At 34.4% G+C, this 27,591-nt stretch overlaps 3 protein-coding genes and 1 pseudogene across 5 annotated transcripts; 3 read left to right on the top strand and 1 right to left on the bottom strand.

The window, feature by feature from the left end:
• Positions 1–8: 8 nt before the first annotated feature.
• On the bottom strand, positions 9–6,534 carry LOC122607161 (B3 domain-containing transcription repressor VAL2). 2 transcript variants are annotated; one of them, XM_043780086.1, is made up of 13 exons: positions 6,355–6,534; positions 6,083–6,234; positions 4,117–4,198; positions 3,919–4,020; positions 3,325–3,833; positions 2,831–2,927; positions 2,582–2,756; positions 2,420–2,496; positions 1,947–2,342; positions 1,835–1,884; positions 1,484–1,597; positions 1,297–1,364; positions 9–819 (listed from the first exon to the last, which is right to left on the bottom strand). In XM_043780086.1, the coding sequence occupies exons 2-13, from the start codon at positions 6,211–6,213 to the stop codon at positions 212–214; spliced, it is 2,409 nt and encodes an 802-aa protein (XP_043636021.1). In that variant the 5' UTR covers positions 6,214–6,234; positions 6,355–6,534; the 3' UTR covers positions 9–211. The 2 variants fall into 2 exon arrangements, with proteins under 2 accessions (XP_043636021.1, XP_043636022.1); XM_043780087.1 differs by having other exon boundaries at positions 6,083–6,202.
• A 1,722-nt stretch (positions 6,535–8,256) lies between these two features.
• Positions 8,257–13,898, top strand: LOC122607975 (annotated as a pseudogene).
• Positions 13,899–14,180: 282 nt separating this feature from the next.
• LOC122609485 (FT-interacting protein 7-like) lies at positions 14,181–15,854 on the top strand. The gene is made up of 3 exons (XM_043782530.1): positions 14,181–14,796; positions 15,188–15,714; positions 15,831–15,854. Exons 1-3 carry the CDS (start codon positions 14,181–14,183, stop codon positions 15,852–15,854), a joined length of 1,167 nt encoding a protein of 388 aa, XP_043638465.1.
• A 3,945-nt stretch (positions 15,855–19,799) lies between these two features.
• Positions 19,800–27,030, top strand: LOC122607985 (dentin sialophosphoprotein-like). 2 transcript variants are annotated; one of them, XM_043781069.1, is made up of 5 exons: positions 20,022–20,105; positions 21,402–21,465; positions 23,642–23,927; positions 24,449–24,570; positions 25,689–27,030. In XM_043781069.1, exons 2-5 carry the CDS (start codon positions 21,430–21,432, stop codon positions 26,703–26,705), a joined length of 1,461 nt encoding a protein of 486 aa, XP_043637004.1. In that variant the 5' UTR covers positions 20,022–20,105; positions 21,402–21,429; the 3' UTR covers positions 26,706–27,030. The 2 variants fall into 2 exon arrangements, with proteins under 2 accessions (XP_043637003.1, XP_043637004.1); XM_043781068.1 differs by lacking the exon at positions 21,402–21,465 and having other exon boundaries at positions 19,800–20,105.
• The last annotated feature ends 561 nt before the right edge of the window (positions 27,031–27,591 follow it).

Below are 27,591 nucleotides of genomic sequence, written 5' to 3'. Positions count from 1 at the left end.
CCCATGCGTTATACAAATTATATATGGCATACATTAAAATATTAAATGTATTCAAATAGAATCCCGTGTCTAAACATCATATAACTCCCCAAATTGTACTACACATTGAAACACAAACTTCACAAAATAATAAAAAAAAAAAGGTAATATTTCTCATGCCAAAACTATGAAAACTATTGTAGGTGTCACTCAAATGGAAGTGTAAAGTAATTTACGAACTGTTATCATTAAGGTCAGGTTCTTGGGGATCGTCCTCCTGAACCATAAGTGTACAACCGGAGCTAGCTTGTGGCAATGCTTGTGAACCTGAGCTAGCTTGTTGCTCAGAGACTAAGCTTGTTAGACCGTTTTGCTTCATATATGTCTCCAGTGGTTGATTTGCTGCTTGGAGAAGACTCATCATGCTTACAGGGGCTGTACTTGCTGCAAGATTGTCTTGTACACGAATAGGATGAATGTTCAAGTCTAATTGTCCCTTGCCTGATGATCTAGACTCTCTGACTTCCATCTCATTATTTGGGCCTAATTTTAGCTGATTTTTTTCTGCAATTTCTGCTTCACGCTCTGATTGGCGTTGTTGTTTGCGTAACATCAGGGTTTTGAATCGGCGTTTGACTGTCATGCAGACATTGCAACTGCAATTAGGCTTGTGTTTACCTTTGCCACTAGGTGGTTGACTGCAGACTATACAGGAGCAGCCAGGGCGGTGCCTTGGGTGTTTGGTGGTAGCTGCAATTGATGGCTCTGTCTGATTGGCTCCACTTGTTCCCTGCTCTTGGTCTATTCCATGGCTCAAAGAATTCCTCCACTTATGAAATTCTAAACAGGGATAACAAATATAATTCATTAGATTAAGAGAGTAAATATCACGGGCAAACCACAGTGGAGGTGATAGAATGGCCAGGTTGGGCAAAAATGGGTTTGGTAAATACATTCCAGGAGATTTTTGCCCCCATTTAATCTGTTCCTTTTATACAACCTTTTTCAAATTTACTGAGTTACAAGTATAATATAACCCAAATCAACCCATTTCAAAGTAAATGGGTTGGCATTGCCACCTTTAGATTCCAATACCCACTTTTCCAATCAATATGTGCAACATTTTCATCTTTCTAAAAATTTATAGGGACAATTATCCATTTGTATGTTTTCATCTCAAGGTTCTTTCATTATGTAATTATTGATATTTAGTTTAGACATTTGCAAACTATTAACATTTCCCTAAGGCTCTTTACCCATACAAAGTTTTCAATTTTCACAAGGCAGAGGCATTAACAAACACTGACAGCATCATACCTTTAGCCATCCCAAGAAGGTGCTCGAGTTCTCTAGGGTTCAGTTCATCTGGTGCAAGACAGGCGGCCCTACGGGGGTCCAATTTATTAGTGGCTACATAATCAAGTTTTATTACCTAATGCGAACGTTGTATAATTGTTCGACTCTATGCAATACAGTGAGAATCCACACATAAATTTTTCTATACCTGCTCTGATCCCACACATTTTCTTGGCATGTCCATTTAGCAGGGAGAAGGAAATCAGCAGGTAACCTTCGCCATTTTGAACAGTTATCACATTGCGCCCACTGGTCTAGCTCCCTGTAACATGAATCTTTCCACTTAAACTCAAGACTCAATTACAATTACGTATAAAACAAGGAAATAATTTCTTCTTAAAAAACATTGGCAACAGATTAACAAGGTAAAATAGATTGTATTTCATGTGAGCTAACTAGAACGTTTAATGAATATGCTTAAATCATGCATAATCCCCGTTTAACCAATCAAGCGCATGGAATGAGTTAGATGCATTACGATATAGTAAGAAATACTTACCCAGATAACCGGACAGTGAATATACTCCCCTTACCGAAAATAGGAGGTTCCTACAAAAAGGAAGACATTTAATAACTTTGTGCATATAATATGGAAAATAAAGATCACTTACTTCGTATTCTTCAAATTCATTGTCCTCGATGATGACAGTACTTGGCTGCATATTAGCGGGTGGTGTCAACATATCCTGTAATTCTTCCCATGTATACTTCAGGTCCAACGCATCTTGACTTTCAATATGCAACCTTTTACTTTTTGAACTGATGTTCCGACTTCTTTTTTTGTCGGGTTGAAATGAAGAATCAATCCTTGACTTGTTTCCATTTCCGTGCATTTCATTTGCATGCCAGTTGGCATCTCCAATGGTCAAGTTCATATTCCTTGATAACGAATTTAGATGGGAATCTGTGTTTCTCTTTAGTGACTGGAGAAGGTTTGAGTAATCACTCATATTTGAAAGATTCTCAATAGTAGCAACACCATTATGCATTGCAGATATACGAGGATCCTGTTTATAAATACATTACCATGAGTACGTATGGTTAAAGAGATATTCAATGATATATATAATATATAGAGATTTACCTGAATAGAGGTACTAACTGTGGCTTTCCTGGAGCCCATAAGAAGCTTTCCTTCGGGTTCCATACGGCTGAAGGTCACTGACAAAGTAACCAAAATATCAAATAAAAATCAACAAGGTTATCATGGTAATTAAAAATATGTTCGGGGGCAAAAAATTAATACCAGTATCCCCAGCCTTTAACTGCATAGATTGTATGCATGGTGTGACACCTTCAAGAACATACATCCGGCTGTTGTTATTTGGCCAAAACCTGAACTGAAACAGCCATTCTTTGCCTTTTACATCTTGAATTCTCAGTGGGAGTCCCTCAGGTTGAGATATAGGTGGAAAATATGCCTGCAGAGTAGTTAAACATTACTTTACTTATAAAGATGAGATACAAAAGTTTATCATTACTGATGTACACTTACTTCGGCACATGCTTTTGGGAGAACCAAACGACCTATTCGACCTGCATCGCTAGCACTCAGGATCTTTTCAAAAAGTGGAACAATGGTGGCATTTGAGCTTAGAGAAGCATAATTAAGGAAATGAATCACATTGTTAAGTATAGAGTAGGCTGGGTAAATAATCAGAACAGAAATTTTCACATAGGTTCAAACGAATCAGGTCAGGTTGTGGATGAATTAGAAAGATTATAATCACTATATCGTTAAAAAAATTGACTATTTAGTTTAATTTGATGCGATTTTGGAATCGTAAGCACTTGAAAATCCTTTGCGTGACTTTTGACCTGAGCAACCCATTTGACCCGTTTCCATAATAACTAAGTTTTACATATAACGTTTAACTTATCGAAGATAGAAAAAAGAAAGCGACTCACTTAAGATTTCTAGCTGTCCAAAATTAGGAGAAAGACAAAAAAAAAGAAAAGAAAAAGGAAACATCTGTTGATTATGGATACTCTCCAGATATCTGCTGTAGCTCTTGTTCTGTGATCCTGGGCCAATACCGAGGAAGTAGCTGATTTTTGATCCGTCCCTCAACAGGTGGCCGTGCAACCCGTATCTGTGAACCCACACCAGCATTTGGATCAAACCTTTGGGGAGGATTGGATTTGGGCACTTTGGGCAAGATATGACGAGACCAAGGCCCAACCGCATTGGGAACGAAAATGGGTTTTTGTGAAGAAGAAGCCAAACCGATAGTTAAGTCGGTTTGTACAGCTGATCCATATACATCTTTAGCACCTGTACTTTCTCTATAATCAGAAGTTCCATCAAATGTTGAAATTGTTGTTGAATTGTTTTGAATTTCTCCTACACGCGGTAAGCATTCTTCATGTTTCGTTTGACTTGTAGATGCATCATCATCACATGATTGTTTCAACATTTTAGTAGAAGAGGATCGTACTTCTCCAACACTATTTTCAGCTGAAACACCACATTCTGCAAGCTTATCCTCACTAGTGCTCTATAATACAACAAACATCAAATAATTATATCTTAAGTTAGCGTGTACTCCGTATATAAACAAGAGTAGATGTAACTAATCTTACATGATCACGTATCGAATTATTTGAGCAAATGACACACTTTACACCACCGTTTTCTAATAGTTCAATGAAAGCACTAGAAGCAATACATCCACAATGGAGTCGCTGCATTAACAAGATACATTAGAAAGTCCGAAAATAACTTTTCATATATCCATACCAAAGTCCCTGAATGTATGTAGCATATATTTAAGTACATACCTTGTTACATAAAGTGCACTCCCTCCAACCAGTGTCCTCTAGGTGGAATAATTCACAGAATGCTAGTCGTTCATACGCAGTACTGAAAAAATACATAAATTCGAGTGTTCAGAAAATTTTTTTACAAAACTCTCAATAATAAATATGAAGAAGCTAAAAAAGATTATAATGTTGGATTATCAATTGAGATTAATGAGCTCTTTTGGTTTTTTCCTTCAGGTTAAGAATAAAATGATAAGCAATACCGTAGCATCGTTGTTTTACTCAAGTTTGGGAACAAAACTAGTTACAAAGGACAGTTTATGTGTAGCAGGTCAACATGAATTCTTCAAAATTTACTTTTTAAAGAAAGGAGCAGTTTGCAGTTTCTCTCGATTGGGAATTTTTCTTAGATCTGGCATCTGAAAATGGACCTATATGCTTATCTTTGCAAATCTTAGGAAGATAGACTCCAAGTTTTGGAACAAAAGTAAGTATATGTTGCACATCAACTTTTAATTATTGAGTTCTTATCAAGAAAGACAAAATAGTTAGTCGCAAAAAAAGGAAGTTACATCACAACACATTTCTTGCAGAACATTAGAAGCTAAGTTTATCCACTATTCTAGAGATAATGAAACCTCACCTAATATTCCAATAACATATTCCTAACTGTTTAGTGCTTTCAAAAGTAGTCCAAACTCTACTCAAAAATGAAAATCTATCCATTGTATTAATCCTACTTACAGATATTATGTTGTTGAACCATCACCAAGTGATTTGTGGCAAGGAGTCCCGTTTCCTCACAAGAGGTATAAGGTTCATATTCTGACCTAGGCTAGGCATTCATCTTGGGGGTTAGGTCGCTACATTTGAGTCAAAAAATGACTCGCCATCCCCGGTTAAACCGAACAAGGAAAACCTCCTACATTTCAAACTTTCGATTATTGCTATTATATGTATGTGACCTCTTATAATTGGATTTTATGACGCGGCGACTAGTTGCTATACCAACAATAATACAAGATCAAGTAAGTCACACCACGAGATACATACAATAGCAATAACTGAAAGTTGATATATACAACAAGTTTTTAAGAAGGGATGCATACACAAGAGTTTAGCATGAAGTTATCTACATTCAACAACTTTACTTGAAAATCTATTATATGTAACCTACTTTAAATTCCTTATTGTATGTATAGAATTTTCAATTATTGCTATTGTATGTAATTTGATCTCTTAAGACTATCACGACTTGGCTTGCCACGTCATCAGAAACAAATAACTAAATACCAGATAGTTAAAATGACAATGGGGTGGGTTGGGGTGTGTTCGGGGCGGGAGTACCATCCCCATACCCGAAAACCAAAACATGTTCCAAATCTGCCCCTATTCCCCGTTGGGAATCTTATTGGGTCACCCCATTAGGGACACATCTTCCTCCAAACCCGACTTGTTCTCCATTATCTTATTGGGTTACCCCATTTAGGTCTCTTAACTATGGACATAATCTTGAAATATATTCGCATTATATTCAACACAATATGAGAAATTGGTCTAAACAACTCATAAATGACTTTAGGCAATACAAAATCGAAACGTAAATAAATTTATCATATATACAAGAAAATTCAATATATAAGGTGTATTTCAGGTCGGTTCGGGTCAAGATATCATGCCCCATACCCAATAAAAATCTCCGTTTGGTGCCCCAAAAATATGCCCCGTACCCGATAAGCTCTCCCCAAACCTATCCCAACATTTCCGAGTTACGGAATTCCCATCGGGTTCAGTTACAATATCAATAATTGAAAGTTCGATACATACAATAGATTTTCGAGTAGAGTCATACATACATATACATGGATATAAAAAAATCCCTAAACTAATGTAACAGTGTGGCAATAAAACTAGGGTAAAACAATATAATTTCATTTCCAAACTTAAATATAGATGAAAGGATAAAAATTGAAAATAAAATTACCCGCAGTTAAAACAAAGTTTAGCAAAATCACCAGATCGCAAAATCCAACCTTTTTTATGTTCAACTGATATTAATTGAGCTCCACATAATTCATTCATACATATTGAAATTGATGATGATCTACACTCCATCAGCAAAAACCCATCAAAACCCTAATTCCCAATTCAAATAAAGATTCAATCTTTAAGAAAAAGATTTGATTTTTTTATCAAGAATCCAAAAAGACTGTAAATTTGAGCTGATAATGACAGAAAGTTGGAACTTTTACTTACTTTTATGTCGTTTTGACCTTTGGGATGTCAACAATGTTTGAATTTGTGTGTGATTTCGTGTTTTTGAGAGTTTTGAGGATGTTTGGTTGGTCGGAAATGGAAGTTGGTGCCGGCGGTTGGAATGTTGTTGTTTTTTCTTTAATTAATTAATTATTAATTTATGTAAGAAAAAAAAATGTTTGAAAATATGTATGTACTCCTATTCCTATATATTGTGTGTTTTTTTTTTAGTATAAATTTATACGTGAAATGTGAAATAAAGAGTGATAAAAAGAGTTGCATGCACGATGCTTTAAGGAACAGCAAGCCAACTGTGTTTGCTTTTAGTGTATAATTAATGATAATGATCATTGCTTATAAAAAAAATATATGTATGTTTGTATGTATATGTATGGATATGTATAGATATAGATTTGATGTTTGTGTTTTGGACCTTTGGTAGAGGGTTTTTTATTTTCTTGAAGTTTTACCAACCCCACTTGAAATGAAATGAGACAATTATAGGGGTGTACGTTTTGTTTCAACAAAAGTATCATTAGGCACGATGATAAACAAAAGTCATGATTAAAATTTTGAAAAGTTTGGGGTAAAGAGCGGAGTGGGTTAGTTTCGGGCTAAAGTGACACTTGACTTCGTTTTGTGTTCATTTGCCTCTCTTTCTTCGAGTTTAGCTCTTATGAATTATCTGAGTTCGAATATAATAGTTTACAAGCTCGAACATTATTGTTATCATCTGCATAACTCCAATATTACTGACATGCATTTAAAATTCAATTCTTAATGTATTGGTGGACCAATAATTTTGGGTACGAATAAATTGAACAGATTACATATGGTTTCTAGGAAAAAAAGTGATAAATCTACAAGAATTATTAGCCATAACAAATGTACATGTTTTACTGCATAGTGATCAACTGTATAAAACAGATATTGTTGTAAATGGATACAACTTGTTGTACCTTTATCATTTCCCTTCTAGGAATAGACGATGGCCAGAATATATAAGTAAATTTTGTTATAACAACAACAAAATCATAGTATTATAATTTAACCATTAACTAGCTACTGAAATCAAATATATATATATATATATGAGGAATGATAATATGTGTTTAGTCTGGAGGCTGAGTTTACCCTCTTTTCGGATATCAATCGAAAGAAACTGAAGTGTTCGCCAAACACGTTGAGTAAAAACAGAAGTAAAGGTAGCAAGTGATGACCAATCCACGACCTTATACTTTTAAGAATGAATATTGATAAGGCTTTAGAGTGTACAAAACATTTTCCATTTTAAAAACTTTGATGGTCTTAACTTATTTTTAACTTTATATAAGACAAATAATCTCTTCTCCTTTTTAACTTTTAGAATTTAAAATAGCTAAAATACTCTTCTTTTTTATTATATTTATAATAGTCTTAATGAAATTATTTACGATACGCATCTTTCAACCTTTAAAATAACTATAATACCCCAATTTACATCAACTATTTTCACATTAATAACCATACCACCACCACTCGTCACTTCCACTGTTGTCGCCCGCCACCAATGCCACTGCATTGCTCGAGTACGGAGTACCCATCTAGTATCCTTATCGTACACGTCGAATATACAAGGTATGTGTAAGGGAACACGTCAATGATTCCGAAAAGTTCCATTGTGATTTATAAAAATAAAAAGATGGTAATAAAAAGGTATCAAGTATACTGTGATGTAGTCTCTTCCAACAAGTTGCTAGATCTTTCCTAGTTGGGGGACTATTTTTGTAAGAAACTGAATACTGTTAAATAGTTGGGGGACTATTTTTGAAAGAAACCAAAGAAATACTTCAATTAATATATCTAAATTATCTATATCTGTCTATTTACAACGTAATTAGTGGCCACCAGTTAAGTCAACGAGTCTACTCTCTCTGTACTACATTCAGCCCATCCAACTCCAATCTACGTACCTAGCTAGAGCCCAAATAAAGGTAATCATTTCCCCTTGAACTACAAATTCTTGTTCCCTCTAGATTTGATTGTTTTCCTCACATTTGATGTTAAGAAATCCTGCAAAAAACAGTAATTAAATATGGACTCATGGTAATACACTAATGTATGTAACATTGAACAAACAATAAAAATAAAGAACACATAAGATTTACGTGCTTCGTTTAAAAGAGATATTCATATAATTATTGACCGCGGTTAGTCTCTACAACGCGTGACACTGCGTTAAAAGGTCACGGATTGAGTGTCTAGAGCCGTTTACTCATAAGAATAAGAAATGATTGCTTTATTGGCGTTTCTAGGACCGTTAGTGACTGCTTGTTCCAAGATTGGAGAATGGTTGGCTGATCCAATAAAAAATCAATGTGGGTATCTCTTTAACTACGAAACCAACGTTAGGAAACTCAAAGATGGAGTTGAGGAACTTGAAAATAGTAGAGCTAGTGTCCAACAATCTGTTGAAACTTCCTTGAGAAATTTAGAAGTAATCAAGCCGGACGTTTTAGCTTGGATGGATAGAGTTGATAAGCTGAAAAAAGAGACGGATATAATTTTACAAGCTGTTAGTGCTAAGGATAGAATTCAGAAATGGTTTTGGTGGTTTAGTGGGGGATTTACTAATATCAAATCATGTTATTCACTGAGTAAAAAAGCTGTTAAGATGATGGAAGTTGTGGCAGAACTTCAGGAGAAATGCAGGTTCACTAAGGTGTCTGATCCTTCGGTTCCAGTAGAAATCATGGATTTTATCCAGTTGAGATATTCTGAAGGTTTTGGATCAAGGGTCTCGATTAGAACTGAGATCATGGAATGTTTAAGAGATGATGGTGTGAATGTGATCGGTGTATGTGGAATGGGTGGTGTGGGGAAAACAACGATGGCAAAAGAAGTCGGGGCAAGGGCTAAATTGGAGAATCTATTTGATGTGGTTGTAATGGTAGATGTCACTCAAGCACCAAACAAGAAAACAATTCAAAGCAATATTGCCGAACTTCTGGGCTTGAAACTACAAGAAGAGAGTTTGATGGTACGGGCAGCTCGGATAAGTGCTAGACTAAAAATGCTTACAAGAGTGCTGATAATATTGGATGACATATGGACAAGAATTGACCTGGAGGAGCTAGGGATTCCGTTTGGATCAGAGATACAACAACAAGGCTGAAAAATATTGTTGACTTCAAGAAATATTGATGCTTGTAATCGGATGAGAGCTGATAAGATCTTCAAGGTTATGGAAATGCCAACCAACGAAGCATGGCTTCTTTTTAAAAGAACTGCAGAAAGGTCCTTTCCTCTAGATCCTAATCTGCATTGGGTAGCTGAAGACATTGTAGAGGAGTGTGGCGGTTTGCCTTTAGCTATTGTGACCATTGCAAGAGCTCTTGAGAGTGAGAAGGATAAGTCTATGTGGGATGACGCGCTTCAAAGACTACGAACGTATGACCTTGAAGGAGAGTATGCTTCTGTGTATTCAAGCCTTGAAGTGACTTACAATTTTCTAGAAAGTGATGAGATCAAACATTTTTTTCTTCTATGCTGCTTATTTCCTGAAAGTCATGATATATCCATAGAGGATTTGCTAAGACTCGGGTTGGGACTGCATTTGTTCAAGAAAACAAATGGGGTTAGTGAAGCCAGGATCCGAACAAATGCTTTTGTTAAGAAACTTAAGAATTTGAATTTATTGTTTGAGGGGGGAGATGAGCAGTGCGTAAAGTTGCACGACTTGGTACGTGATTCTGGTCTTAAGATTGCTTCCAAGAACAAACATGTTTTTGTGGTCAACCATGGTCATGGATTGAACTTTTGGCCATTTGAACTCATGGATGAATGTTGTACGTCTATCTCTTTAAGATGTGATGAAATGTCTGACCTCCCAAGTAAGCTTAACTGCCCAAAGCTCGAGCTTTTGCTTTTGGTAGGGGGCAATCACCCACTTGAGTTCCCTGCAAGTTTCTATGATGGTATGGCTGGACTGAAAGTAGTAGTTCTTAGAGGAATGTTGGTTCAGTCCTATCCTGTATCATTTGAAGTCTCAACCAAACTTCGAAATTTATCACTAGAATACTGCACATTCGACAAATCTAGTGACATATCAATGATAGGGAATCTAGTGAAACTAGAAACTCTAAGCTTTCTACACTCTGATGTTAAAGAATTACCCATCGAAGTTGGAAGTTTAAGTCAGCTAAAAGTACTTGATCTTACTGGTTGTTCAGATCTCTTTAATATAGCTCCTGGGGTTCTGCAGCGGCTGATCCACTTAGAAGAACTATACATGAGTGGAACCCTTGTAAGTTGGCCAGATGAACAAATAACGACATGTATTAGCGAACTCAATTCATTATCTATGTTGACTACTCTAGAGATTGAGCTATCCGTATATGATCTTTTACCACATGACATCATCTTTAAAAGGTTGAAAAGATTCAGGGTATGTATAGGGTTTTCAACCGAAACCAAGATTTTTCAAAACACATTGAAAGTACGGTTTCCTGCTCACTGGAAAGACATTGGAATAGAAGTTTTATTCGACATAACTGAGATCTTGCATTTACATGGCTGGCGCTTGTTAACAAATTCTGTTCTTAACAATCTTAAAAGAAGGAATCTTATGCTTTTGAAAAAACTAAAGCTAGAATCTTGTGACTTGCACAGTTTGGCAGAGTTATGTAATAGCAGATCCCCTGAAATGGTTATGGGAGAAAATACAGTTGATGAAACAGAGATTTGCTACTTTCCGCTGTTTGGGAACCTATATGATCTTGAAATCGTGCGCTGTTCTAACATAACAAGTGTTTTCTCGCTAACCGCCCCAACAGATTATTTTAAGCTTGAAAGCCTCAAGATTATCGGGTGTGAAATGATAGAAGAAATTTTTTTGAAGAAAAGAGATCAAGACGAAAGATCTATCGTTGAGATTGAGCTGCCAAATTTAAAATCCATGATTCTCGAGGATCTTCCACGCCTTACAGGTTTTTGCAAAGATGATGCTCTGTTTGTGCTTCCACAACTGTTAGAATTGCGGCTTCGCAACCTACCTAAGTTCCAGACGTTAGATATCATAGATGAAAACAGGGCTTCCACTAGTCATAGTTCCTTCAATCAAAAGGTTCATCTCTTATTCTACTATTTTCATCTGTTTATACTCGATTCTGTATGAATCTTTGGCACATGCATTTCAAGTGTATGCTCTCAAGATACTAGGAAAACCCCATAATATTGATGTTATAATAATTTGATATTGCAGATTGTTTTGGCTACTCAACTCAAGGTTTTATCGATTTGCAAGATGAAAACGAACGAAATATTGAAACATATGTCTCCTCATGCATGCTTTGTTAGTTTACGGGTTATATCATTGTGCTTTAGTGACGATTTATCAAGCGTTGTTCTTTTTGATCTTTTGAAAGTACCCAAGGATCTCAAAACACTTCATGTTGAGGGTTGTCACTTGGTACAAGAGGTCTTTGACGTACAAAAGATGCTAACAGAAGGTCAAGTGGTGCTTAATGATTTGACTAACTTGGAGCTAGAAAATCTCCCAAAGATGACACATATCTGGAAGCACGGTCCCGAAACTTTCGTGGGGTTTAACAACCTTACTAAACTATCAGTAGCTAACTGCAACCAGTTAACTTACTTACTTTCGCCTTCAATAGCAAAAGTTCTATCATATCTTCAAGAATTGTCCATAACCGAATGTAGGAGGATGACTGTAATTATCGAAGAAGGTGATCAACACACTGTCAACCCAGCAACAAGTCGGGCTGAACTTACGTTCGCTAGACTAAAATCTCTAGAACTTATTGATCTCCCAGGACTGAGGTGTTTTTTCCCGGAGACGCATGACTTTACATGTCCATTACTTGAGTCAGTGTGGATCGATTGTTGCAGGGAGATGATGACTTTCAGTGCCGGAACCTTGAACACACCAAAGCTTAGAGATGTTTCTATTAATGGACAAAATCATACTCTCGAAAGAGATCTAAACACTGATCTGAGGTGGTTGCAACAACAGGTAAGTTCTACTAGTTATACGAGTTATTTATATTAAGAAACAGAGGTTTTGGGCCATATACTATATACTTATGGATCTATGTGGATAAACTTAACTCTGCTTACCATTTTATTCATCTTCCAGTTTGTTCTCTCTTTTGCACTTTTGCAGTCGAATGATGGTGACACAAGTGATTCGACTTTCACAAGCTCAGCCATAGAATGACTCTACCTTCATAAGGCAAACACGAACTTCAAACTTCAAGGCAGCCATGGAAGGTAAGAAGATGTTGCATCCTCAAATATTGATTATCCATTACAATAGTTTACTGATGTAATGCTCGCACGAACATGCAACTCCGCCTTCGTGTCGGTGTCTTCTTACTCATCATTTAGCAAGTTAAGTATTAAAAGTGGTTGCAGTGTGATAGCTATTAACGTTTCATATCATTTCTTTATAACAAAAAAAAAAGCCAAACAAGTTAGATTGCAGAGAACAATCTGGAAACCTACATTTTATACTTCGATGGGCGTCAACAGAGATGGTAAGATGAGTAGGTCAGGCCGGGTTGGCCAATGACAAAACGGATAAATTTGCGTGCAGGCACCTAGAATCTAAATGGGATTAGTTTCCTGGAATGTAAGAAATTTTGAACAAATGTCTATAGTATGAAATAACTAAAGTTGTGTGTATTGTATGTAAACAACTCGAAATAATGTTTATTGTATGTAAGAATTTCGTTTCAACCAATTAAAATCTGACAAGTGGCACCTGTATATGGTTGTCACGTATGTTTTCTTACATACAATAAACATTTTTTCGAGTTGCTTACATACAATACACACAACTTTAGTTTTTTCCTACTATAGACATTCGGTCAATGATAGTTACAGGAAACTAATCCCAATCTAAATCAATAACTCTGTTGCAAATCACTAGAAGTGTGTCCACAGATAATGTATTTTAAGTTATTTAGCAACGACATGGCTAAACATAGGTATGATTCATGTCTTGTTGTATTTTTTCGGCATCTAGCCGAAGATTGTTTTGTTATTTGACTTGATATATTGGATGTTATTAAAAAAATAAAATAACTTGGGAGCGTTTAAAAGCTCAGCTGGATATTTAGTATATGGATCGAACACCATACTTACTATAATAATATATATTTCTTTGTATATATAGTTTTGATAGATACCGGTAACTATAATTTTTTTTTTAGAACGACGTGTTAGTAGGAACCCTAACCTGTAACTATAATTTAATATCTAATATAAAGATAATAAAGGTTAATTGAGAATTTTCACATATGTCAGTGGTTTAATTAGGGTTTATATTATAATAATTTATTTTATTTAGTATCAAGTATAAAGATTATTGGATTAATATATTTTAGAGTAACGGTTAAGGTTAGGGTTAAGCTACATGAACTCGGATTTCAATTTATTTATAATTGTTTGATTTATAGATAGTAATTTATTCATTTATTACAGTAATATTGATTGGTAATTACATATATATTCTGGACAGGTTTTGTCATGGATAATGGGATAGAAGGGTAATATTCTTTGTATTCTCTGTCTCTATTTAATTTTTAATAATTTCATCTCTGATTTTGCTGTACCTCCTGTTTAAAATTGCTATCTATTATTAGTTTGTTTTTTTTTACTCCGTAATTATTCCTGTTTAAAATTGCTATCTATTATTAGTTTGTTTTTTTTTACTCCGTAATTATTATTGTTACTGTTTTTTTATGTAGAGTATGTACTTATTGTTGATTTATTGTTATACATGCAGCAGCAGCATTTGGAAAGTAAGGTTGATGCTGTTACGGATGATGCTGGGTTTGAAGCTCCAGTTGTCGTCAACTATCGAAATTGTTGATAGAATTACATTTACTTCATATGAATTAATAGGGAAGACAGGCCTGGCCTTGAATATCGTCCCACAAAGATTTGATTCCACAGAACCCCTCCAATCTCAGTGGCTGAAGCTCTTTGAACTTCCTTCGTCCATCCATGGAAGATTCAAAAAAAAAAAGAACCCAGGGGAGATCCTTGTCAAAATATGTTTGGAGGCTGGTTACCATGTTTACAACGGACATCATGGTGACTTTCAGCCTTCAGCAAATCATATGAAGAAAGAAAGCATCGGGAGTCTCCAATTAACAATTTTGGGTGCACGAGGGTTACCACCAATGAAGAAACAAACAGATGGTGGAAGTGGAACTACAGATGCTTATTGTGTAGCCGTCTATGGAAACAAATGGGTACGAACTACAACCATTATCAACAGTCAAGAGCCTTTTTGGAATGAGCACTGTTCTTGGGAAATATATGATCCTTGTACTGTAATCAAGATTGGCATTTTTGATGATAGCATGAAACACACCAGTGATGATATAAGGATTGGTAGAGTGTTTATTCAGCTACAGACTCTGGAATTAAGCTGTATCAACACACTATACTACCCTCTATTAGTTTTACGCCCCACTGGTTTAAAAAAATCACGGCGAGCTACATGTGGCCGTACAGCTCACAGGCTTAACCTGGGCTAATATGGCTTCCTTGTACATGAAGCCATTATTGCCCAAGATGCATAATTTACACCCACTGGAGCCATTATTGCCCAAGATGCATTTTTTGGAACCACTGCTAGTGAACCCACATGCGCTCTGCAGCAAGGCAATCAATATAGTGGCGACTCATCTCTCAAGAGCAAATCCCCCTATCATGAAGGAGATTGTTTGCTACATGATTGATGATGGATATCCAGTATGGAGCTTGAGGAAACAATAGGCAGATTTTAACTGTCTAATGTCATTTGTATTTGGTGTAACAGCTCTGTGTAGATGGTTTGATGAGATTTGTCGATGGAGGAATCCGTTGAAAACAATTTTCATCCATGTCTTGTATCTTGTGTTCATTTTGTACCCAAAGCTCATACTGCCTTCGTTCTTTCTATCCTTGTCCATGATTGGGTTGTGGAACTACAGACTCATACCAATAAACCCGCCTCGCCTGGATGCTCGTCTTTCACTGGCAGAAAAAACAGATCTTGATTATCTGGATGAGGAATTTGACACTTTCCCAACATCTCAAAAGATTGATATAGTGAAAAGGAGGTATGATCAATTAAGAAGAATTCACGGAAGGTATCAAACAGTATATGGAGATATTGCGACACTAGGCGAGAAAGTGATGGCTATATTTACCTGTGCAGATTTAAGGGCTACATCAATCTTCACAATAATCGCATTTGTCGGGGTTATCTTCATCTATATGGCTTCATTTAAATTGGTGGCGATTTTATTGGGACTTTACTGGCTGCGTCATCCATGTCTTAGAAGCAAAAACCCTTCAATACTAGTGAGTTTAATCAGCACAAGATGGACGTGCTTCTTTTAACATAATTCATGGGATCACTGTATACAATATCAAATATTTATATAAAGTTTGTTTAATTAGTGTATGATTATCTGCAGAACTGCCAGCAGATAATGGCCTAATCAATTGCTACTCGATGGTTTATCAATAGAGTAAGAACATGCTTTAATATATCTTCATATGTAGAGAACTTTCGTATATCATATCTTTCATTGACATAAATCAGCTCAATTTCTGTCTCCAACTTTCAAAAGCGTTCTCCACTTCCCCTACGTAACGAATATTACTAGCATTTTAGTTAACTAAAGTACAAGGGGACAAATCTGTACCTTGTTTAATTCCGACATAATGCCAACATCAAACTAAAAAAAATTATCATACCAAAAAAAATAACACTATGAAATTAAGTAATTAACAAACTAAATTATATAGTAAAAGATTAACATTTAAATAGGAAAAAAAAATGGAAAAAAACCTTTTCATTACTCCTTCATAAGCATTTTCCAAAGACACAACTTCATTGCGAATGTCAACCATTTGTTGCAAATACTTAAAACAATCATTTTTGCATCATTAATTGATTTTGTATATAATACATACATCTTGTTGTAATGATTATCAGCCCACTAAAAGGTTTGTGTTTTGCACTTCAACTATTGGAGATGGTGGGTTTAGAATAATCATGGAAGAAGATGTTGAGGAATCCATAGTGATGTTTTTTTTGGTACAGGATGTTAAAGTCAATTTGTAAAACCAACTGGGTTGGATCAGTGGTTGAAGCCCACGTCTCTGGAAATAGAGGTCATGGGTTCGATCCTTATGCCCAGCAAGGCTGGAGGTCTTTTTCTACCTATGGTAGAACCTGGAAGCAGCCTCTCTACCTTTGGTAGGGGTAAGGCTGTCTACATATCAACCTCCCCATACACCGTCGAAAACGGTATTGGGACCCAAAACCCGTGGAAGACGACATTGGGAGTTGCTTTTTATGTTAAAGTCAATTTGTATTTTGTATACGTTGGGAAATTTATAAAGTGGATTAGGCCCCTTGTGATGTATATATAATAGAAGAAACATCGTGCCTTTTCTGTTGGACTCATGAAGTTGTGACCTTCACCGATCATATATCAGTTCGATATGATAATTGACAAATAATTGAAATTCTTATGTCGGTAAATATACGATGGGCGTATTTACCATTAATGACATAATATAGGGTTTTCCATTAGGTGATTAGAATTAAAGAGACTTATAATACACATTACATAAAACACCAAGGGGGCTAAGTATAAATGTTATATGTATAAATATAACATAATTAAATCATTAGTCACTGATGAATCACTAATTTCGGCCACCATTATTTGTGTGTGTGTGTTTTCTCTTCTTTCTCATCTAACCTATAATCACCTTAATTTGTGAACCAATCTCAATGGCAAGAATGTTGAATCAACTAACAGGTTCCACAGGATCTTCAGGTTAGTGTTATTGATCATGTTTACATTATATTTATAATACGAATCATTATTTTTCCAACATTTTCTATTTGAAAGGGTTTTAATAAACCGTCGTGCCTTTTCTTTTTAGAAGATATGACTTTTAGAATTTTAAAGGGTTTGAAACTCTTTAATCCTATATTATCTAACTTTTGATACGTATAAAACGGTTACAAATTCTTTATAAGATAAATATTATATATAATTTTAAAATCCTATATTATCTAACTTTTAAATATTATATATAACATTCTGTTGTACCAAGGAATTAGAGTTTACATTTTTATCTTTTGCATCATAAGAAAGTTGCATTTGAATCAGATAAACAAGTCACTTGAATCTGAAAACAATGTGATAAAACTTATAATTGCCACATTTTTGGTTATCATCTGCTCGTTATGCACCTTTTACGATTTGTGCTATGTTTTCGGAAATATAATTTGTTGCCACCCAAAAAGTTCATTGCCTTTCGGCTTTACTTGTGCTTTATGACAATAAGATGCCCACATCTATTTATTTCATGGTTTTATGGTCATTTTGCTTAAAGAATCATACTTTTCGGAAATATTATTGTACAAGGATCATATATTTCCCAAGAACAGTGCTCATTCCAAAAAGGTTTTTTTCCATTTTTTTTCTATTTAAATGTTAATCTTTTACTATATAATTTAGTTTGTTAATTTCTTAATTTCATAGTGTTGTTTTTTTTGGTATGATAGTTTCATTTTAGTGGTGGTTAACTAAAGTAGACTAATTTAACTAGCATTTTAGTTAAAACTCAAAAAAAAAAATAAATCAAAGATTTACTTAAATTACCATAATGCCATTCTTAAGTCTTAAAACTCTCCGGAGTCCCAAAATCCAAATAAATTACTAATAAAACTAATGACTTTGAATCACACTTTAGCTCAATATTAACACACAAAACTATATAAAAGAAACGCAATAACATAAGAAATATATGTAAATGTAATGTATTTGTACATCTTCAGGCTAGGATTTGGCCGGAATCAGACCGCTAATTAGGTGGAGGTGGATCGCCGGTGTCGGAGACAATTTCTACGTTTAACTGATCAGTGGGGTTGTGAAACAATTTAGGCCCAATCTACTTGTTTAAATGATAGTCCATAATAATTACTCCGTATTATTAAGGCCTTATGGGCTCAAGGCTCAACTAAATTATAGTTAGTAAAAAATTAATTAGCACATGTTTTTTTTTTCTTTCTTGTTTTTAAAATTTTTGTTGAAAATTATTATTAACAAATAATTGTTATTAAAATAATTATTAAGGGGTTAAAATTAACAATAATTTTTGAATCTTAATCATTCATTTTAATGGACAGGTTAAAACTTTTTTTGTCTTTAATTTTAGAAAATCTTAATTCATTGTGAACATTCTTGTAGTTATCTCTAAGTTTTGTTTTAAATAAAAAAAAATACTTAAATAAGAAAAATAAAATAAGGAAAAATGATGAGAAATGCAACACTTTTATATTGCTTTTCACATCCCCTTAAATATTTTTTTCACATGTGATGAATAAATAATCAAAACCTCCTAAATTTAGGTTACTTGTTCCAAAGATCCGCAATTCAAATGATTTACCCATAAAATAATTATATTTTTTTAATTAAAAATAGTTGTAAATTATTGAAAATCTTTACGCATCTACTAATAAACTAAAACCGCATTATATCCTATATTGATCGATATATGCCATCATATTAAAGTGACATGCGTCTTTTTATTATTAATTATATTATGTTGTGTTATTGTTACATACGACAAAATTTTGTTATATTTGTCGTATTTTAATAGTTATTTTATAATATTAATATGATAGAAAAAATAATAATATATATTATATTATAAAGTAGATTTTTCTTAGATTTTCAACATTTAATTTGAAATTTTCAATATTGATTTTAAGTACTTCCCCATAATGCCTCTCCTATCTATTATATATATACCTAAAATAACTATAATAACCTTTCCCTCTCCTCAAATCTCAACCAATCATCTTTTTTCCTTCTCTTCCATAAATCATTTATTCCTCCAATTCATTCAAAATCTTTTATCTCAAAAACCGTACATCGATAAATTATAAAAATTGTATGGGTGTTCTTAAAATTTCATGCTTTTTCATTAGAAATGTCATTCGATATATTTTCGACAAATTTTGAAATCCGAGGGCGGAGCCCGTACGACTAAGGCATTTGACTATCATACTCTATGACATATCAACTCCTATAACCTATCACATTCTATGACTTAGGTATCACCACCACTATCTCACCGCCACAACGCGCGGGTACTTGCTCGTTCGATAAAATGACCCAAAATAATTAGTTTGCAAGAAGTTCATAAATGGATATCCGACCCGATTGGTTTGTATACTTTTTAGTTTTTACCCAACTTCAGCAACACATCTACTATACTCCCTTTTCAAATCTAAAAAAAAGAAAAAAAAAAGAAATTACGATTTCAATTTCAACCCCCACAATCTGTTTGCAGAAAAATTTAACCTAAAATCTTTCAATTGAATAAACCTTTTTTCACTTCTAAATCCATAATTCACAGATCATAATCATTCACTAATTAGGGTCCTTTTTTTTTACAAAAATTTTAAATTTATTTTTATGACCATAATGATACAATTTCATAAAATTGATAAATTAATAAACTTTCTTAGTCTTTATAACTTTATATCAACTGGGTAATTTTTAGAAATTTTTCTTTTTTTAGATTTGTAGATTTTTTTTTTCTTTGGGATGGGTAAAGGTGGAGTTGTGTTTTTTGTATTATTATTGTTGCTTGTGACCGGTTTTGGTCGGTTTGATGCGCGTAAATTAGGTGCGGTTTCTGATCCGAATTCAAATCAGGTTGGTGATCTCTTACTGTTTGATTAATGCTTAGCTTATTTTAATGTAATAAGTTGATAGTGATTAAATTTGTGAACTTTATGTCTGAGAATTCGATTTGTAGCTTTATGGGCATTACTTGATGTATAGAAACTTAGATACTTATGATGCGGATGAAACACGTGTAATTTATTAGTACTAGGATGAAACTTGTTACAATCTTGATTTGCTTTAAGTTTGTATGTTGCATGGCATTTGCTTGATGTATGGAAAATTAGAAACCGAGGCAGTCATGATACGAATATAACGTGTGTAAGATATTAGTTTGAGGATAAAAATTGTAACAAGCTTGATTTGATTAAGTTGGCATGCTGCATGAGGTACCCAATTGGTTTAGGTTATTGGCTCGTGTTTTTGGTATCTTTTGATTCTTATAACATTAGGTCAATTTATAATAGGTAGTCTGGTATGTTATATCTCAATGATCTTTGTTTGATATTCCTTAAAACTGGGGTCACTTGCAACGTTTTACACAATGAACCAGAGACAAGACGGGTTTGTTAGGATGATAGGGAGCATCTTTGTACTAGTTATAGAGAGGAATAGTGGGTGGGTGGTGATTGGTTTTGTGAAAGATTGGAATTGTAATGGAAATTCATATTCTTTGTGAGATTTTTAGTAGTGTATTGTACCTTTGGTAGTATATGTAGTAAGTGATGAAGAATCGGGCCTATCAAGACCTTATTTTTGTACATATGGCTATCAGCACCTCCTTGACAGAAAGAACATAGGAGAATTCCATTTTGCTGCCATTTTTCCATTTTAACTTGTGTCATCAGCTTCCCCTGTACTGCCAAGTGCCAACCAAAGAATGAAAGCATGCCTAGGAACCATTTGATTATACCAAGTTACATTCTTCCAAACAACGTTAGGCCTGTTTTTCCTTAAGAGTTGGCATCTTCTTTGTGTTGACTGTTGACCTTTAGGAGGCTGTAATGCAAAGCCAATGGTGCTACCACGTTTTTTTGGTGTTTCTTTTTTTTTTTTTTTTTTTTAATATTTTAAAAAGCCGTGTACATAGTTTTAAAATTGCATCTTCTGAACAATTAAAGTGGATAGGCTTGTTTGTGCATTTCAGGTATAATGAGAATAGTGAAGTAGTTTCTTTTATCAAGATTAGTTTCTTGGTCCATCAATAGAAACAGTAGTTTCTTCTATGTGTGCTGGGGATGTAGTATCACATACGAGCATAATGTTTGCGTGTAGTAACATTCTCTTGTATGTCAAATTGTGATGCTGATTTTTCTTGGTCTTTAGGATACACAATCATCTTCTCCAACATCCAATGAGAAAACGAAGCCAAAGGATAGTCCAAATACAGGTCCCTTAAATGTGGAATCTAAAACTTTAAATGATGGAAGTACCAAAAGAAGTTCAGAAAGCTCTGTTGATAAGAAAATTCAAGATAGTAAAGAGAAACTAGAAAACCAGATGCTGTTGAAAACATTTGACAGCAAAACGTCTCAACTAAATATAAATTTCAAACGTCTCAACTTTTGAAATATCCGACCGGATTGCTTTTATTTAGTTATTTTTACCCAACATCAACAACACGTCTACTATATACTCTCTTTACAAATTTCAACTAAAAGGAAAAAAAGAAAAACTATTTCAATTCCTACCCCCACAATCTGTTTGCAGAAAAAATTTTAACCTAAAATCTTTTAATTTAATAAACCTAATTTCACTTCTTAAATCCATAATTCACAGAGCATCATCATTCACTAATTAGGGTCCCTTTTTTTTGACAAAAAAATTGAGTTTTTTTATGAGCATAATGATACAATTTCATTATATTGATAAATTAATAAGCTTTCTTAATCTTTATAACTTTATATCAACTGGGTAATTTTTAGATTTTTTTCTTTTTTTAGATTTTTAAGGTTTTTTTGGGATGGGTAAAGGTGGAGTTGTGGTTTTTGTATTATTGTTGTTGTTTGTGATCGGTTTGATGCGCGTAAATTAGGTGCGATTTCTGATCCGAATTCGAATTAGGTTGGTGATCTCTTACTGTTTGATTAATGCTTAGCTTATCTAAATGTAATAAGTTAGTTTATAAATTTAGTTGATGGTCACTAAAATTGTGAACTTTATGTCTGAGAAATCAATTTGTAGCTTTATGGGCATCACTTGATGTATACAAACTTAGATACTTATGATATGGATGACACGCATGTAAGACGTTAGTACTAGGATAATACTTGTTACAGTCTTGATTTGGTTAAGTGTGTATGTTGCATGGCATTTGTTTGATGTATAGAAAATTAGAAACCGAGGCAGTCATGGTATATTAGTTTGAGTATTAAAATTGTAACAAGCTTGATTTGGTTAATTTGGCATGCTGCATGAGGTACCCAATTGGTTTAGGTTATTGGCTATATGGTCGTGTTTTTGGTATCTTTTGATTCTTATAACATTAGGTCAATTTATATTAGGTAGCTGGTTTGTTATATCTAAATGATCTTTGCTTGATATTCCTTAAAAACGGGGTCACTTGCAACGTTTTACACAATGAACCAGAGACAAGACGGGTTGGTTAGGATGATAGGGGTCATCTTTGTACTAGTTATAGAGAGGAATAGTGGGTGGGCAGTGATTGATTCTGTGAAAGATTGGAATCGTAATGGAAATTCCCATTCTTTGTGAGATTTTTAGTAGTGTATTGTACCTTTGGTAGTATATGTAGCAAGTGATGAAGAATCGGACCTATCAAGACCTTATTTTTGTAAGAAACCCCGTTGCTGTGCTATAAGTGAAAGTTGATTGTTAGCAACACTTTAGCACCCTAGGCATGATTTTGGCATCTTCGTTGTGTTGACTGTTGACCTTTAGGAGGCTGTAATTCAAAGCCAATGGTGCTACTATGTTTTTTTGGTTTCTTTTTTTATATAAATTTTTTATAATTTTAAAAAGGTTTGTACATAGTTGCAAAAATTGCTGCTTCTAATCAATTAAAGTGGATAGGCTTGTTTGTGCATTTCAGGGTATAATGAGAATAGTGAAGTAGTTTATTTTATCAAGTTTTAGTTTTTTGGTCCATCAATAGAAACAGTAGTTTCTTCTATGTGTGGTCGGGATGTAGTATCATGTACGAGCATAAGGGGGGAGAGTATGGAACATGGTTTGGATTCGGTTTGCTCGAAACCACATGGGATCACCAATTCCCTTTCTTTGGTTTAATGTCGGTTTGGTATTGATTGGTTTGTGAAACCGTATCTGACAATTGGGAGATGACCATTTGGATGTCTTGGAAATGACCATTCAGGCTTTCAATAATTATATACTCGTAATATAAATAAAAAGTTAAATGGTGGGTTTGTAATTTTGTATCGCGTAAAAAATTATGAGTTTTTGGTAAATGACTTGGCAACATGCTATTGTTAAGTGGTATGGGTTGGTGTGGATTGATGTATCATGATACCCTCTACCCGAATGTTTGTGTGTAGCCACATTCTCTTGTATGTCAAATTGTGATACTGATTTTTCTTGGTCTTTAGGATTCTCAATTATCTTCTCCAACATCCAATGAGAAAACGAAGCCAAAGGATAGTCCAAATACAAGTCCCTTAAATGTGGAATCAAAAAATTTAAATGATGGAAGTACCAAAAAAAGTTCAAAAAGCTCTGTTGATAAGAAAGAAGATAAGAAAATTCAAGATAGTAAAGAGAAACTAGAAGATCAGATGCAGTTGAAAACATTTGACAGCAAAAAGTGCAAAGAGAAATTGATATGCAGTGACCAGGGAAAAACCTTGACCACATGTGTTAAAGATTTTGAAGATGGTAAATCTGGTCTCTTCACTTCAATTCATTTGATCTATCTACACTGCTTGGCCTCTTTCAACTAGAGGTTGCAATTTCAAACCATTTACCAGAAAATGGGGTGATTTGGGTTGCTTTCTATCAGTCTTCACTGAAAAGGGTAGTCTTTAAATGGGAGGATTGGGTAAATAGGGTTGAAGTAGCCTAAAGTGCTTTCAAGTACTCGATACCTTTAGTTTGCTTTTTTAGTAAAATTAAAGATTAGTATTTTGACAGTTTCGGTTTTGAAAATTTATATAATACATTGGTGTCTATAAATATAGACAAAATAGTGTAAAGGGCCTGTTGGACCCGACCTGATTGGAGACTATATTAAAAATGCCCATTTTGACCTTAACATAAGCCCATTTTGTCACCTTTTACTTCAATGTTAATTGCAGTGGTACTTAGTTGAGTAAACTTTTTGTGTTGTTTGACCCTTATATAGCTTTGATTATTTTGATCCATGCACACTTATGAATTAACCACCTTTATCCTAGCAGGTTCTGACAAGTTGACACTTCTTGTGCATAATGAACAAGACGCTGACCTAAAAGTGAATATCACGTATGGAACATTTAAGGATCTGCCACCTTTTGGGATACCCGGCCATGGGACTAAAGAGGTTTGTATTTTAATTTCTGCTATATTGAATGTTTCACTTTGTATTTTTGGGAACATTGTTACGTTGGTATATGATGTTTAAAGGTTTCAAGACTTTGAATATATTTAAAGGTAACTTGGCATAGTTATAGCTAGGGATTCCACCACTTATTGCTTAAGTAAAAGTTTTAGATCCCTAGTTTTAATGACCAGAAGTTGGTCTAGATTGTCATCAGATTTAACAGTTAGCTGCGAAATTTTAATTAGTGTTTATAAGTACAATCACCGTCATGGCGTCAATTATGCCCAAGTATTCTTCCTCTACCGTGAACAACAGTTTCATATGGATTCTCTTGCGCAATCAACTTAGCTTTTACATCCTGTGTTCCAAATAAAGGCCCAAACTTCCTTACTAGACATCATAAAGTTACATTCAACATCTCTATTTTTGGCAATCTCAAGTCTTAACACTATTTTATGTCCGTATCTATTAGTAAATGATCACAAAATATTGATAGTATTAATTTACGCAATAATGAAAAAATGCAAAAATTACACACACTTCCACTTATTTTTAGTTTGGCAACTGATCAGAAATTTCTACTAGAATCATACAACTTCCATAAGTCGTAATTTGAAATTTTCAATCATGTCAATGTTTTACATGTTACAGTCAATCTGTCAAGTAATCGATTTATCAGGTAGAGACGTAGAGTGTTAGTAACAAGAGTTTAATAATTAAAACTAGTGGCCAAGTTAAATGAAGTATACATATATTAGCAATTTAGCATTTATTGAAAATGTTCCTATTAGTTAAGAGTGTGGTGTATTTCAGATATTTCATAACTACTCACGGACTCGATTAAAGCATGTCTAGTCGAACATTGCATTTGCATAGTTTTTGGAGGAAGGTCTGTAAAATTAAGTTAAGATTGTTATGAATAATAAGTTTGGGGGCAGGTTGTAAAGGGTAATTTGGTTGGGGATCGGTTAGACACACTACAACTTTAAATTAGATTCGGTTCCTTGTATGTTTGACACGTTACAAGCTGATGCATTATGTCCTGTTTCAGGGCTACAATATTGTTCATTGGTCTATATGCTACTTTGTTCATCGTCTTTCTATTTTGTGTATTGTAGGTTAACATTACATACTCTGGAGATAAAAATACCAAAGTTATTCTAAACGCTGGAAGTGGGAGTTGTGAGCTTCAGATTAGTCAACCTAAGAATACACTTGTCAACAGTCCCCCAAAGTCTAAGGAAACTGAAAATATTTCAGATCCGAAAGATGTCGATAATCCAGCTGGCAGCCCCACAAATCCCAAAGATGTCATAGATCCTGCTAAGTCAAAAACTGAAAACGATCTTTTAAAAGATAAAAAAGTAGACAGCCCTGCAGAGCCTAACGATGTTGATGATGCTAAAAAGCCCAAAGATGTTGACAGCCCTCCAAAGTCACTGAAAGACGACCCTGAAAAGTCATCGAAAGACGTTGATGACCCTGAAAAGTCACCTAAGGATGTCAATGACAATGCAAAGTCATCGAAAGACGTCAATGATCCTTCAAAGTCAAAGGATGTCAGTGACCCCCCAAAGTCGAGCGACGTCAATGACACTTCGAAGTTAAAGAAAAAGAACGACTCTTCAAATTCAAAAGACGACAAGGACCCTTTAAAGTCAAAAGATGACATCTCAAAGCCAAATGATGTCAAGGACCCCTCAAAGTCGAAAGATGAAAATGATCCCCCTCCTAAGCATACACCAGCTAGTGTGGATAGTCGCATATCGCAGAACAACTTTCTTGATCAGTTAACGTTCTATTCAAAGCAAGTAACACCAATATACGGAGCTTATATTGCTTTTCTTGTAGCGCTAGTCGTCGGGGCTTCATGGGCTTTATGCAGCTTCAGAAAAAGGAGAACGGACAATGGAGTTCCATACCAGGAACTCGAGATGGGCCTCCCAGAATCCTCAAATGCAGTCAATTTGGAAACTGCGGAGGGTTGGGATCAAGATTGGGATGATGATGATTGGGATGAAGACAACGCCATAAGATCACCAGGTGGAAATCTTCACAGTAAAAGTATCTCGTCCAATGGGCTTACTTCACGGGCCACGAAGAAAGACGATTGGGATGCCAACTGGGATGATTAGCTCACTGAAATATACGAAGAATAGATACAGAAGATGGATGTAGGATAAAGATGGTGTACGATAGAAGTTTTGTTCTCATTTTGATTATTTTTTACATGTTCTGAAATATCTGAATTTTGTGTTGGTTGTAAGTTGATGTCAATCTCTCATACAAATTCTTTACAAAATACGCCATTAAAGAATAATGTGCAGTTTCTCTTAGTTTGGTTATGTGGTTTTGTAAAAAAATATAGAAACCAACTGGGCAACGAGGTTTTGGTTACAATTTTCGGCATTTATGATTCTTTTTGTAATAGATATGTTGTTTACTTGGTTATATTTTGCACTATTCCCCCTTACCTTTTTTTATTGGCGCACCTTAATATTGTTATGAAATACAATTTCTTGGTCAGTTTCTTGTTTTGTGTTTGAGCTTATGCTGTTAGAAAATATACATTTCTCTATTTTTGGAACAGGAGAGTATGGAGCACTTGAATTATTCGATTATGCTACCATTAACCATCTTATCTATACTTTTCTCTAATGCATTTAAATTTATGTTCAAATTGAAAACTCAAAAAATTGAAAAATGTAACAAACTATTTTCCATCATTCAAATAGAGTTTTACCATAAATAAAGTCTTATAATTTTTCAAAGTTTACAAGATCTTGTACAATCCATATAGAGAAGAGGAAAATCTCATAATCTCATATAATCATATATACCCATTTTCTTTCACATTATATTCTAAAAATTCTTTTGAAGGACATATTCATTCACTAATCTTTTTGATAGCAAAAAGTACACCAAATATCACGAGTCAAACCAAAAACCCAACAACATGCTTACTCATGGCTAAGATATGTTTGGTATTTGCTTATTTGGGATGTATGTTGACTGGTCTTG

This window comes from Erigeron canadensis, chromosome 7 (genome assembly GCF_010389155.1).
Source record: "Erigeron canadensis isolate Cc75 chromosome 7, C_canadensis_v1, whole genome shotgun sequence".
Taxonomy (NCBI): domain Eukaryota; kingdom Viridiplantae; phylum Streptophyta; class Magnoliopsida; order Asterales; family Asteraceae; genus Erigeron; species Erigeron canadensis.
The sequence above is the reverse complement of the archived record's forward strand: the minus strand, read 5'-3'. Positions and strand labels throughout refer to the sequence as shown.